Genomic DNA, 14656 nt, shown 5'->3' with positions numbered 1-14656 from the left:
GTGGGAGGCTGAGGACTTGGGTCTGAGTGTCGCTGACGCTTCCCCTCTTGGCCGGATCTTTGAATCCAGGCCGTCCCCAGATAGCGTGGCCTGCCTTCTGCCTGCTCAGGGGAAGGGCCTGCCAACCACCTGACCATTTCTCTGTGCCCTGCTTACCTTTAGGACGACTCTCCTTAACAGAGCCTGAAGGCACGGATGCAGCCTGCAGACGCGGGACGAAGCACACACATGCACTGAGTTTTAATCTTGATTGATAAGGGTTGAGATGAGGAGGCCTCACTGGTTGGGGTCCATTTTGTATATAACTTTTATGAAAAAAAAAAAAAAAGTAATTATTTCATGCATCAACCTTTGGCACTTACAAAAGTTTTTTTGTTTGTTTATTTTAAATAACAGGGCAGGGCCCTGCTTCGGGGAGGGTGGGGAAAGAGTATCATGGGAGATGGCATCCATGATAACATCTTATTCTAATGAAATGTAGATTTTTATTTTCTACTTTTGATTATTAACATCTTACGAAAAAATATTAAAAAAAAAAAAAACCCAACCAAAACCAATGTGAGCCCTGCCTGCTTGGACGCCCTTCCAGCCAGTGTCTCTGATGTCGGGGTTAGTGCCTTAGAGAGTACTGGAGGGCTGGTCTCCCACTCTATTCTTTTAGCCCTCAGCCAGCCAGTGCCAGGGAAATGCCAGGAAAGCTCTGCCCTGGGCCACAAAGTACCTGCCCTCAAAACCTAGGCCAGAGAGGTTCTAGCAAGAAGGGCTTGGCTGGCCAAGGGGCCTCATTTGCATACTTCTAGAAGCAAACCCTGAGTACAGGCTTTCCAAAGTTTACATTTTCATTTTCCTTTATCAGGGATTTAGGGGGTCAGGGAGGGGCAGGGGGATATCTGGCAGCATATTTCCATTGGAATATGTCTGGCAAATTGTTCTTCAACTACATTTTAGGAAAAGAGAAAATCTAAAATAAATGTAAGGGGGGAGGGTGTGGTGGAATTGTCTGTTTCCCAGGCTATAACGGAAAGGTACACTGAGCTGTAATGAAGAGGGTACAAAGTAGACTTGAGGATAGGGACATTTAAAGCAGTTCCTGAAACTCCAGTACAAAATGAAAAGAAGCAACTTACAAAGCGGTATTCTAGCAGACTGCCTCCTCCTTCCCTCTGGGTGGGGGGCTCCCCTAAGGGAATCTGAAACAGAATATTAGCCAGACCAGACTGCTGGAGCCCACTCACAGAAAACTGCCCAGCATTTGGAGGTATTTTCCATACCCAAACTTGAGTACACTCCATTTTCTGTCTTTCTGGCTATGGGAGGGCAAGTCCTGATCCCTCAAAAGCCAGAGGTGGGCCATCTGCTCTGACTCTCTCTCCCTCACAGCAGGGCTTTCATTCTGCACAAGCAGATTCAGAACTACTCACCCTTGTTTCTCTCCGTATGCCTGGCTTCCCAGGAGCCTGCAGCCGAGATGCCCAAGTGAGGATGGGTCAGTTGCTAATTAGTTGCTAATTCCCAAAGCTCCTAGGAGAGCCTGGAGATGTGGAGGTGAGGCCTCAGGAAGGGGTGGCTCCCCAATCCGATATGGACGTCGCCCTCAGCCCTGGGTGGAACAAGATTATTTACACTGTATTGTCACAGTGTTTTTGCACTTTTCAGATGTTCTAGATAGTACATATTGTATCTTGGTAGTACATATTGCTTTGTTTATGTATTTGAGATACAGAAAGGCTAAAAACTTGAGAATATATATTTGGAATACAACGTTAGAACACTTTGTCTTGCGAGTTAAGGAGCTTTCATGTCAGTGTGCACTCCACAGGGTCATCAGTCCTAGTACCTACCTGATACAGTGTCTATGTTTGCTACTTTATTTTCCTGAGTTGATACACACCTTATGATGTTTTGGTATTTTGAGATGAACTCTGAGTACAAAGCTGTACCGTAACACAGGATGTCAGTTGTTGGTGTGACTGGACGTACTTGCATCAATAAAAGAACATGTTGCTCCCCTTGCATGCCTGCTCTCTGCGTGTAGCTGGTGAGGCCTGATGGCTTGGCTGCTGACAAAGAGGTGTGAGGATGTCTAGGTCCTATACGGCCCTTCAAAGAAGGAGCAAGGGTCTCCCACCTACACAACACATTCTGACAAAGGGCTTCAAATAAATAATGCAAAACAAGACCAAGTTGTAGAAGAGTTGTGTTCTGGTCCTGCTTTCCTCAAGGAAAGATCCAAAACTGTATCACTAGTTGATTGTATCACATGGTCCTAAAAGTTTGGCAAACTTAACCCATGTAAGACTGTAAATGCTCCTTTACTACAGGACTAGTCAGAACTGTCAGTGGGCTCTGTGGGGCTCTGCTGGGGCAAGGGAAGTTGGGGGCACCTGCTGACATCTTTCTGTAGAACAGTTTGCAGAATGCAGTTCTAGATGGGGGCTCTTTCTGTTGTGATGAGTCACCTTCAAGACTACTAAAGAAAAGGGATTTGTTGAAAGGCACATGAGAGTTTGTGGAAGTGAAAGAAAAGCATTGAGACACCGGAATGGAAGCCAAACTCCCACCTGTCCCTCTCCAGCCTATCCCACTGCCACTCTGTCAACAATGCCCAGGCTGGACGAGGTCTGCTCTACAGTTCGCTGAACCTTACCCTGTTCCCTCAGAGCTAACTCGGGCTCATTTTTCAACGTGTACAGTGTCTGTCATCTGCCCAACAGAAACCTTTCTGTGATGGGCGTGCTCTCTACCTGCATTGCTGCTGGTTACATCTGTGCACTGAGATGTGGCCAATACAACTGAGGAATGGAATTTCTAATTTGAGGTGTAAACACCTAGTGGCCACTGTACTGAACGCTAGGCCTGTGGGGCTTTGTCACCTGCTGTCCTTCCAGTGGCCTATGGACAGCACACAATAGGTGCTTAGGTGTTTGTAGAGCAATGAGGACACCTATGAGGATGCACAAGTGAGTTTTGGGGAAATGACACTTTTTCAGTCTTTATGATTCAATGGAATTCTTCATTTCCTGGTAAAGTCATTTTTGAACGTTTCTACCTACCTCAGCTGAAGAAGGGGCAGCACATCCTTCAGTGGGTGTCTTGGCCGTGGAGCTTGAGCTGGAAGTGCATGGTGAGCTCTCTTGGCTAGCTGTGGTGCTCCTGCACCCACAGAGTAGTCCCCCTAGGGCATGCTTCTCAAGGTGTGGCTCTTTGACAGCAGCATTAGCAGCACTGGGCACTTGGTCAAACCGATCTCACAGTCCCTCTGCAGGCTCGCTAAAGGGGAAAACGGGGTTGGGGAGTCCAGAGTGTTTGGGAAGCTCCTCTGCTGATCCTCACAGCCTACCTTTCCCAGGTACAGCCCACTTCCCCCAGTGCACTCTGCTTTGCACACGTCAAACCTCCACGTCACTAGTGCACGTCCTTTAATGTACTATGGTCCTGTGCTCGCACACATTCTTCCAGAGTCCCCTTACAGCTTCTCTGTAGGGTGAGTGGTGCTCTGTGCTCCTCCGGGCCCCATCTGTTTTCTCACCTTATACCATTGGCATCCGTCTTGCCCACGAGTCTTGGCTTTCTGAGTAGGAGCCACTTGTGTAGCTGTGTGGCCAGCGATCAGCAAGGTGTGCAGCTCCTACCACCACCATATGACGACTGAATGCTGCCTTTCACTTCACACACACATTTCAAGAACAAATCTATGTTACAGCATCATGTGACAGGAAATAAGCTAAGGATCTCTCCTAAGGCCATAGAGACTTCTGTGACAAAACAAAGATTATTTGCGAAATATATACCCATTACACCTATATATAAAAATAATGTCCTGTTCTCCAGGGAGGCAAGACAGGATAAGCATAAGAGCAAGGAATCAAAAGTTAAACTATTAGGATTCGAATCCTAGTTTCCAGTTCTCAGCAGGGCATACTTGGAAAAGTTGTTTGTCTTTTAAAGCTTCCATTTTCTTAAGATTGAGATGAAATTACAATACTGTCTCATGGGGTTGTTGTAATGTTACACGGCAGAAAGTGCAGTGCCTGGTTCATTAGAAGCAGTCAGTGTTAGCTGGGTACTTGCAGTGGCACCCCTGATGAAACTGAACCCCACTTCTCCCACAGAGCAGAATCTCCTGGGAAAAGTGACACAAGAATTATAAGTGACCTTCTCAAAGGGACAACTGATGTTCTGGTAAATATATTCTAACATTACTGAAAAGTCACTTGTGTTAAATTTAATCAGTATATACATATATGAGGAAAAATCCCACAAATTGGGGATTCTGAACTACTTTCTAAATGAAAAACCTATTACCCACATACAGGCTAGTGACCTTATATCATACCAACACGATTTCTGTTTTTATTCCCAGAAAGGAAGTCATGATAATGTGAGGAAGGTGAAGGGCTACCAACCCCTCTCCCCTAAATATCTATCTTAACATACCCCAAACTCTTACGTATGGATCTTAAGCAACACTGTTGAGGAAACAGTGTTGTCAAGTATATAAAAAACATGGGATTTAAAAAATTCATTTTCATTTCTTAAAGAACGAATAGAGGCTCTTCTCCAAATTTGTTGGTCACAATTCTGAAGAAATTACGAGAGTGTAAGATTGGAAAATATGAAACAAGAGACATAAAGGGCACGGAGAATATAACAATAGGTCTAACATGTTATTGGAGCTTTTGAAAGAATGAGGTAAAGACAATGAAATATAATAGCTGAATATCTTTCAGAACTGATAAAAGACAATAATAATCCAAGGGGCCCAAAGAATCTCAAGCAGGATCAGAAAAAAAAAACAAAACAAACAAAAAAACCCCCAAAACCCTACAAACACACATATCATAGTGATACAGAACAGAGATAAAGAGGAGATCCTGAAGGCAGCCAGGAAAAAAAAGTTGATTACTTTCAAAGGAGTATCAACCTTAAGCTGATAACTTACTTATGAGGGAAATAACTGAAGCCAGAAGACAGCAGAATAACATCAATGTGCTAAAAAAAAATTCCCAACCTAGAATTCTATACTCTTCAAAAAATTTTTTTTAAATGAGATAAAGATATTTATGAACCAAAATGGAGTTTGCTATCAGCAGACCTTCACTGAAATTTTAAAGATTGACTCTTGACTCCCACACTATATACATAAATTATTTCTAGATGCATCATAGATCTAAGTATGAATGGCGCAACAAAGATGAGAAGGGAAGTTATAAGCAATCTTAATAAAGCATCTAAAAGAAAACAGGAAAATTTCTTCTTTACTTTGGAGCAGGCAAAGGTTTCTTAAATTGGATACCAAAATCACTGGCTATAAAAGAAAGAAAAATGATAAAATGGACATTAAAATTAACAGCTTTTGTTTACTAACAGATAACATTAAGAGAATGAAAACAGTCCCCTGCCTCGGGGAAGGTATTTGCAATACATAAACCTGACAAAAGACTTGATCCAGAATACAGAAGTAACTCCTACCAATCAATTTAAAAAAAAAAAAAAAAGGCAATTTAAAAACAGGTAAAAAAATTTTACTAGGCATTTCAGTAAAGAAGATCTTCAAGTGGCCAATAAGCACATGAAAAGATATCATTTCCCTAGTAATAAACTAATAAAACCAAAATGAGAGAACTGTACATACTCAATAGAGATTAAAGGGTCTAAATTGAAAACATTGAAAATACTATGTTGGGACAACGTGACACAACTGGATTCCTCACACGTGGCTGGCAAGAGTGAGTTATTTGAAAGGACTGAAAAAATTGGTCAGCCTCTGGTAAGGTTAATCAAGGAAAAACAAAAGGCACAAATAATATCTGGAATGAAAGAAGGGTTATCACTATAGATCCTGTACATATTACAGATATAATAGGATATTGTAAACAACTTTGTATATTTCATCTAAATTTTCAAATTTATCACTATAAATTCCTAGAAGACTGCACCTTATCTAAAATAACACAATCAAAACTGACTTTAAAAGAAAGAGAAAATCTGAATAGATCTATAATCATTAAATAAATTGGACCAATGATCAGAAATCTTCCCAAAATGAAAACTTCATGGTCATGTGGCTTTCAGGTAGTTCTCTCAAATATTCAAAGAAGAAATAATTCCAGTCTTACAAAACTTTTTTAGAAACAGAAGGAGGAAGACCTATCACTTACTTTATAGGTTAGCATAACCTTAATAAAAACTCATGAACACAGATGAAAAACACCTCAAATATATATACACATAAACACCCATACACACACGAATACATACACAGATATGCAAATGAAGTGTGTGTGTGTGTGTGCGCACGCACACACGATAAACTAAATCCAGCAATGCATAATAAGAATAATCTATCATGAAAGATTGGAGTTTACCCTAGGAATGCAAGGGTACTTCAGAAAACTGATTAACTTAATTTAACATCTCAAAGATGGAAAAAAAACATATGATCATCTCAACAGATGCAGTAATATAAAGTAACTTTGTTAACTTGATAAAGGGCATTTATAAAAACACCTTCAACAAATACCATACTTACTGATGAAACACTGAGAGTGTTCCCCTTGAAATCAGAAACATGGGCAGGAAGTCCACTATTATCACCTCCAGTCAACACTGCACAACAAATCCCAACAAGCACAGTAAGACACGGAAAATAAAGACATAAAAACTGAAAAGAAACAAAACTTTTACTACTCATAGAGATATGACTGCATAACAGAAAAATATGAAAGAAGCCAGAAATACATCACTAGAATTAAGTGTTTTTGGCAAGGTTGCTGAACACAAGCATCAATTGGGTTTCTAAGCCCAGCAATAGACAATAAAAAAAGAAAAAAGATAGTTACAATGGCATAAAAAATGCAAAGTATCTAGGAAAAATCTATAAAATAATACATGTAAACCCACTGTGTGAAAAAGTATAAAATTTAATTGAAAGACAATATAGACCTAAATAGATATGTCATGTTCAAGGACTGGAAGACTCCGTATCATAAAGATGTGAAATGTCCCCAAGGTGATCTTAGAGATTCAATGAAATCCCAATCAAATTCATGACAGTTTTGTGAAACTTAACTAGCTTATTCTAAAATTTATATGAAAATACCAGGGCCACAAGTAGCCATGACAATTGTTAAGAATGGGCAAATGGACTAGCTCTTAGAAATAGTGATTTCTTATAAAGTTATAGTAATTTAGGCCATGATGTAAGGGTATGGTGATGGACAGAAAGCCTAATTGAACAGAGAGAGCCCAGAACCAGACCTCTCTCCATGTATGGAGATCTGATGGATGGGAGTGGTTCTGCAGATCAGTGGGTAAAATATGGACTATATTGTAAGGTGATGCTGGAAACAGTGTAATACAATCCTTACCTCACGGCACATATAAAAAGCTCTTCCAGTTAGGTTAAAGACCTAACTAGGAAAAGCAAAGCTATATATGAGGTATTCAGGAGACAATATAGAACAATAGCTTTAAGCCCTCTTTCCTTAATATAAGGTTATAAATCAATAATAAAAAGTAGAATCCATAAAGGGAAAAAATAGTCACATTAAAGTTAATTTTTATTAATGAAAAAGTACCATCAAGAATGGGAAAAAACAAGCCACATCCTGGGAGGAGATAGTTAACCAATAAGAACTGGTTATGTGATGAATTCCTATGAACTGATAGAAATGGGCAAAAAGACTGAAATGCAAATTGTAATTCTAATTCATGCCTAAGGCCTACTAGATTAGCAAGAATTAATAAACCTAACAAAATTAAGTATTGCCAAGGATGCAAAATGAACTGTCTCACACTGCTGAAGATGGTCCACTTTGGAAAGGAAACAGAATGTACACACAACTGATGACCCAACATTATTACTAAAGAAATTCTTGTACACTGACACATATATAGTCGGGAAAACTAAGAAAAACAAGTGAAAAATTATCACAGAAATCAGAATGGCTACTATTATGGGAGGTGAGGGTGTGTGATTAAGAAGGGGCACACAGAGGCCTTTCACTGACAATGTTCTTTATCTCACTCTGGGTAGCTGTTTGCTTTATTACTCTTTAAATTACACAATTACATGTTATATTCTTTTCTGTATTTATGGTATTTTGCAACAGAAAAAAATTATCACATTTTCATTTAAATTTTGATAATAAAATACTTTATTGGTACCATTTAATGTCAAAGCCACAGTATGTTTCCATTGCTTAGCTTCCATTTTTAAATTAAAGGCTAGTTTTTTTTAAAAAGGAGAAAAGGTAAAATCACTTGATTCTGTCAAAAAACAAGATGCAACTTACCTTCGCAAATAATTAGGTTCTCTCACTTTAAATACCAAAATTCACTGGTCTTCATAATAAATAACTGTATATAAAGGAGACAATAGCCTAATAATTCTGTAGAGAATATTTTATACATCTTAAAAAAAAAAGCCTAAATGCTACCCAACTTAAAACTTGTAAGAATAATTCATAAGAGTTACTGTAAAATGAATTCATGTAGCACCAAGAAATTTGGAATTTATATTTCAGATGGTATGATTTACTGAGTAAAAAGTAATGGCTTTTCTTCTGTGAATTTTCAGGGGTTTATGTACAAATAGGAAGGATACAATATAGGTCCCTTTTAAAAGCCAAATCAAAATCTATGCATGCCTTTCACCTTATCTCCAATTTCTGGATCTAGCAATTGACCGTATGGTAAAAGATCCATGTGTGATAAATAACATAGTACAGTCCTATCTGAATACAACTTCTTATGCATCTTGTCTCATTAACATAATTTATACCTCAAGTAAAACAATATTCTATCTGCAAACAATACATTTCTCTAAAATATTCTGTAATTCAGATTTCCATTCAGATTACTTTCCCCTCCACCTCTTTTTGCAAATCAGTGTAATCTATGGCATACCTCATTAAATTGTTTTTCTTCAAGAAACTCTCTCTCAACTCAAAGTAGCATAACATTACAAATACAGATGTAGCATATATTAACATATGAGGGAAAAAAAGGATAATAAATATATACGGATTCAAGCTAAATGAGACAATGCAAAGCAAAAAACACAAAAGCATACTATGTTCATCTATTCTGAACCACTATAAGAAGGCCCCGGTAGCACCTGGCTCATGTAAACGGATGTTCCCAGAGATCACCTGCTCTCCAACATAAGTAAATGTTCTAGTAAAGACATTTCCATGTTTGTTTACTTAAAACAATCCATAGCAACTCTGACTACTAATCCAGAACACGATAACACATTATAGTTTTAATCATGAGTCATAGATTCTAACCTAAGTATTTTCACTATTACTCATTTGTTTAATACCAGACATTCAGGGAGCTAAGCAACATTAAGCGTTTTTATTTCTGATTTCTTTTGATTGATTCTGAATTTCAGATGTGTCATTTAGTCATCCTCTGCTTCAGTGAAAAGGTTTCTTCAAGCAACTGACTAAAGGTCTTAATATAAAAGCAGGTTGACTCAGTGGTCAGCAGGTGAAGAACCCTTGTCAACACAATCCCTCCATAACACTCTGTCCTCTGTGCAGGACTGGATGCTCCTGACCCACCCTGAGCACAACACATTCCATCCCTCAACCCAGATGCAACCCGAACACATCAGAACATGGGTGCAGGGTAGAAACCACCTCAAAACTACTTTTGGGGCAAACACCAGATTTCAATTTGTCAGTGATTCCAAAGTACGGTATTCTCACAAAACAGGCTTTGCACTGAAACACTTGCTTTTTCTTCCCATATCAAGTTAAACTGCTTAAAGTAAAGTAATGCCAGAAAGAACACAAAAAATAAGCATGTCTTCTCTGAAAGAGGCACTGCATCTGGAATTGGAATTAAGGCTAAAAAAATAGTGCTGGTTTGTGGTTCAGACTAGTGTGCCAATGATGACATTAACCAACAGCTTCACTATTTGTCCTGTATGCCTGTTTGTGAAGATGGGTCTCTATCTCCTCCCTGAAGACCAGCATTCCCAGGTGCGAGTGAGAAGCCTCATTCATGGCTTTGGACTGGATGCACATACGGTACTGCTCGGGGGTCAATTCATCAGCACAGCGTTTCTCATGCCAGAGGTGGAAAAGACCAGGAACTGGAGTCCGAATCACAATCAGGTCACCATGTAAGTATTTTCGATAAAGATGAACATCTTCTCCACCCCAACCTTTTACTTCCATGTCGAATCCACCTGCAGGATTAAAATGGACACTGTACATAACTGTCTGACAGCTAGAGCACAGTCAGACCTGATAAGGATCAAGATGTTCTGCTTCAAATGACATGGCATGGTATAGCCTAAAGACACCTCATGGAGAAGACTGACATCCTGGTTTGGAAGTCAGTTAGGAGCAGACATCTAGGAGCGCAGGGTCTGTTGTTGAGAGTATCAAAATGAGATTAAATATTTGAGAATGCTTTGTAAACGTCAAAGTTATATAGAAAATCTGGAGAAAATCAAAGGAGAAGGAAATATAAATCACCCATAATCTCACCACCCTTATTATAATTAACATAATTATCCTTTGAGACTTAAGTTTTTCTGGGTCACAGAAAATTTTCCAGAGGAGAAAAGAGAAGAAATGTCTAAGCTGAACATATACATTTGAGAATGGGCACACAGATGATTTAAAGCCATAGGAATGGATGAAATTACTGAAGGAATTTAGAAAGAAAATAGGGCTCAGGTCTAAATCCTAAGTAAGTAATGCCAACATCTACAGGTTAAACATGCAGAGAAAGATAAGTCAGCAAAAGAGTCTGAAAAATGGCACCAGAGGATGGAGAAAATTCTGGAGATCAAGCTATCAGAGTAGTCAAACGAAGAAAGTGTCGTGAAGAAGAAATGCTCATGTGTGTGCTGCTCAGTTAAGAACTTAAAAAGACCCAGGTAGACCTGGAAACATACATGTTATTTATAATCTTACCTACTAGAACAATTCTGATACAGTGATGGGGCAAATGGATAACTGGAATGGGTAAACACATGAAACAGGAGATAAAGTTGAGACTATTTTCAAACTGGCTTAAGCTGAACAATGAACTTTCTAAAGAAACATGGAGAACATAAACCATTTGGAGTTTTCTGAAAAACTAGAAAAGATTTTTAAAAACTGAGAACAAATTAATTCTTTAGGAGCTAGGTTTCCAAATTATGTCTTCTGTCAAATAATTATATGCCACTTAATTTCACCCTTGAAGGACGACAATAATCCTGAGCTCTCTGAAAAGTATTACTTTAAATAGTCACAGCCTTACTAATAAACACTATGTATAATATGTCTTGGTTTTTCTTCCTTGTAGATATCAGTTGTTCAAATATTAGAGATGGTGTAGATACTTAACATAAATGGGAGACTTCCAGTTTCTGGTCCAGCACAAACAGAGCTTAGAAGTCATTTCATCCTACCAAAAAGTAAAAAAAACAAACTGAAAAATGTACAACTCTTCTCAGATCCCTCAGAGAAATAAGGTCACAGAGCAAATGGCTACCTCCAAATTGGAGAGACAGGCAGGTAAAACAGAATCACAAGTATCAGAGCAGAAACCTACCAATAGAAATCTCCAGGGGAACCAGTACTGGGGTAAGGTGGCGGTGGGCAGAGTGGGGTGGAAATCTGAACCGTAAATGACGGAGAGTTGAAAATTTCAGGCGGCCCAGTCATAGGAAGGTCCCTGTACTCCTTTAGGAGCTCTAGCAAAACTGTGAAGACTGGAGCAAAATCCCCTAGTGCTTTCAGCAGGGCAGTGGAAAGTGATCATTTTGAAACAAGCCAGAGAGAACACTTTATTCTTCTTAACAAAACCTGCCATTAGGAGAAACTATTTTACCTGAGTCGAATCTACCTGGGGGAAGGACATATCCAACTCTAGCCCACTCTATCCATCCTGTTCCACCTTAGGTTGGGGCAGCGTCTGAGAAACACTTGTGAAGACATATAATCTCACTTCAAGGACTGAGGCCTAATCACAGGTATATAGAATGCTTCCTCTTTTCCTACACTTCACCACCGATTACTAAAGGCCTTGCCCAATACATTATGTTCAGCTATGAAGAGAAAATGAGGCATACTAAAAGACAAAAAACGATTGAAGACATAGAGCAAGTATCAGAACCAGACTCAGATATGGCAGGGGTACTGAAATTATCAGCCTGGGAATTTAAAACAACTGTAATTGATATGCTAAGGACTCCATTGGGAAAAGCAAGAACAGATGGGTAATGTAAGCAGACTGAGAGCTTCTAAGAAAGAATAGAAAAGAAATGCTAAAGATAAACAATGTAACAAAGGAAGAATGCCTTTGTACTGGCTGAGGAAAGAATCTCTGAGCTTGAGGACACATCAATAGAAACTTCCAAAACTGAAAAGGCAAACCCAAAGAAGACTGGGGGAAAAAACAGATCAGAACTTCTAAGAACTGTGGGACAACCACAAAAGGTATAACGTATGTATAATGGGAATATCAGAAGGTGAGGAAAGGGAGAAAGGAATAGAAGCTCCACAATGAAAGAGGCCAAATTCCAAACAATCGCTGAGAGGATTGGGACTCCCTTTCTCATCCAGCTTATAGTTATAAGGTAGACGCTTCATTCCAGAAGGGAGTGGGACTGCTCTTCCCCTACCCCATAAGGTAGGGATGCCACTCTGAGAGAAGGGTGCCACTGTCTTCACCCCCCCCCCCCCCCCCAGAGGCTCAGAGATTTTTTCCCCAGGGGAGGAGGCAGTACATGAGAACAAACTGCTTCAAAGCTCTACGCAACGAAACTGACTTTATTTGAAACAGTGTGCAGAAGTTCAAGCCTAACAGGGCTCTTGAAAATAATGGAGATTTTGGTGGTAAGCAATTCAGAGGAAGCTGATAGCTCCATTAGAGCAATAAGCTAAAAATAGGCCAGTTAGGTTACTGGAGAGAAACAGGGAAAGAGACAGCTAAGAAGAGCCCTTTTGAGGTCTGAACAAAACTCAAAGATTTGCCTCAAAAACTACCTTGCAAAAGGGTTCAATTTAACTGGGTCAGACTGTGGAGCAATTTATGCCCCAGAGCCCTGTCAAAAACAAGAGCGCAAACCAGTGAGCAATTAGTGCAGTCTAACAGATGGGAGTTACCAACAGAGGCACAGAAAAAGTAAAAGAGAGCTCTACTAAATTCATGTCATCCCAGGGTGACTGTGCACAGGCCCTAAGGAGTGACAGGAGAGGCTTCATATTGCTGGGGGGTGGAGGGAGGGTGGGGAGTTAAAATTCATTAACATAGTAAAGCCAAGTCAATAAATAAACAAGCAGAAAACAGAACAAAAAACAAGCCCTGGAGGCAGGGGGAAATTCAATACCCAGACTTGCCACAATAGATTAACTAAGATGTTCAGTTTGCAAGAAAGAAATTAGGAGGCATGTTAATAAACAGAAAAGTGTGACCTGTATACCAGAAAAAAAGGAGGCAACAGAAACTGTGAGAGGGCCTAGATGTTGGTTTTTACAAAAATTCCAAAACAATCATTATAAATATGTTCAAAGAATTAAAGAAATCATACTTAAAGAGAAGGTAAGATAACAATGTCTCATCAAATGGGGAATATTAATGAAAAAACAGAAGTCATACATATATATAACATACATATAGATATGTATAGATAGACCGAGAGTGCCAAATGGAAATTCTGGAGTTAAAAAAGTACAATTTAAATAAAAAACTCATTAGAGCAGCTCAACAGAAGATCTGATCTAACAAAGAATCAACAAACTTGAAGACAGATCAACTGCGATTATGTAATCCAAAGAACAGAGAAAAAAAGAAAAATGAAAAATGAACAATCCCAGAGAAATGTGGGACACCGTTAACTGCACAACACAGATCAAACAGGAATATGAAGAGAAAATAATGAGAAAGGAGCAGTGAGAAGTAACACAGGTTAGAAGGCAATGATGTATACTCGCTGTTTTATTAAGCCAGAAGTAAGGGAAAAGGGCATTAGTTTCATTTAATAGTCTTTTTATTGCTATTTGCTGATTTTCCATGATTCAAATGTTACAATAATAAAGAGACAAGGTGGAGGAATTTCCAAAACAAATGCATGATTATAAAAATGAATGTAAGACAGACCTAAAAAGTACATAAAATATATTCTATTATAAAATATAAAAAAATAAATGTATATATATGTATGTATATATATATATATATATATATATATATATATATATGTATATGTATATACACACATGCATAAATATGTAAAATATATTTTTATATGCTTTGGAAATGTAGCCACTGACTGATTAGGAGACATGGAATCAAGTTTCAGCCTGCTTTATTTTATTTTTTATTCTGTGAGAGAGAGAGAGAGAAGGAGGGAGGGAGGGAAAGCGAGCGTGCACAGGATGGGGAAAGACAGAAACCCAAGCAGGTTGTGCAAGGTCAGCACGGAGCCTGATGTAGGGCTCAAACTCAGGAAGCAAGATCATGACCTGAGCTGATATCAAGATTCAGACAATTCACTGACTGAGCCACCCAAGTGGCCCTTCAGCCTGCTTTCTTAAACTGTACTCTGACAATCTATTTTTTGCTGGGTAAGGCTGAAGCCAGAGTGGGGGCAGGGGGCTTAGACCAGATTCTTCAGGGTCATCTCTGGCTTCAAGGAATG

General features: G+C 39.1%; 2 protein-coding genes across 16 annotated transcripts in view; one reads left to right on the top strand and one right to left on the bottom strand.

Moving 5' to 3' along the window:
* Window positions 1-275, top strand: part of RASGEF1A (RasGEF domain family member 1A) — an 84898-nt gene extending 84623 nt beyond the window's left edge. For all 6 annotated transcript variants that reach the window (XM_060642105.2, XM_060642106.2, XM_060642102.3 and 3 more), the window contains one exon: window positions 163-275. In XM_060642105.2, the coding sequence (XP_060498088.1) occupies window positions 163-187 (25 nt within the window). In that variant the 3' untranslated portion in view covers window positions 188-275. The remainder of the gene's footprint in view (window positions 1-162) is intronic.
* The window catches only part of CSGALNACT2 (chondroitin sulfate N-acetylgalactosaminyltransferase 2), a 70822-nt gene that overhangs the window by 16967 nt on the left and 39199 nt on the right, over window positions 1-14656 (bottom strand). For 2 of the 10 annotated variants that reach the window (XM_081790494.1, XM_060642094.3), the window contains 2 exons: window positions 3054-10204; window positions 157-1600 (listed from right to left, as the gene is read on the bottom strand). In XM_081790494.1, coding sequence (XP_081646620.1) covers window positions 9912-10204 — 293 coding nt within the window. In that variant the 3' untranslated portion in view covers window positions 157-1600; window positions 3054-9911. Of the gene's footprint in view, window positions 1-156; window positions 1601-3053; window positions 10205-10940; window positions 11419-14656 lie in introns of those variants that run through there. The other 8 variants (XM_081790501.1, XM_081790500.1, XM_081790498.1 and 5 more) reach the window with 7 other exon arrangements.

The sequence above is a fragment of the Panthera onca genome, chromosome D2, assembly GCF_046562875.1.
Source record: "Panthera onca isolate mPanOnc1 chromosome D2, mPanOnc1 haplotype 2, whole genome shotgun sequence".
Taxonomy (NCBI): Eukaryota; Metazoa; Chordata; class Mammalia; order Carnivora; family Felidae; genus Panthera; species Panthera onca.
This window is presented reverse-complemented; position numbering and strand designations above follow the sequence as displayed.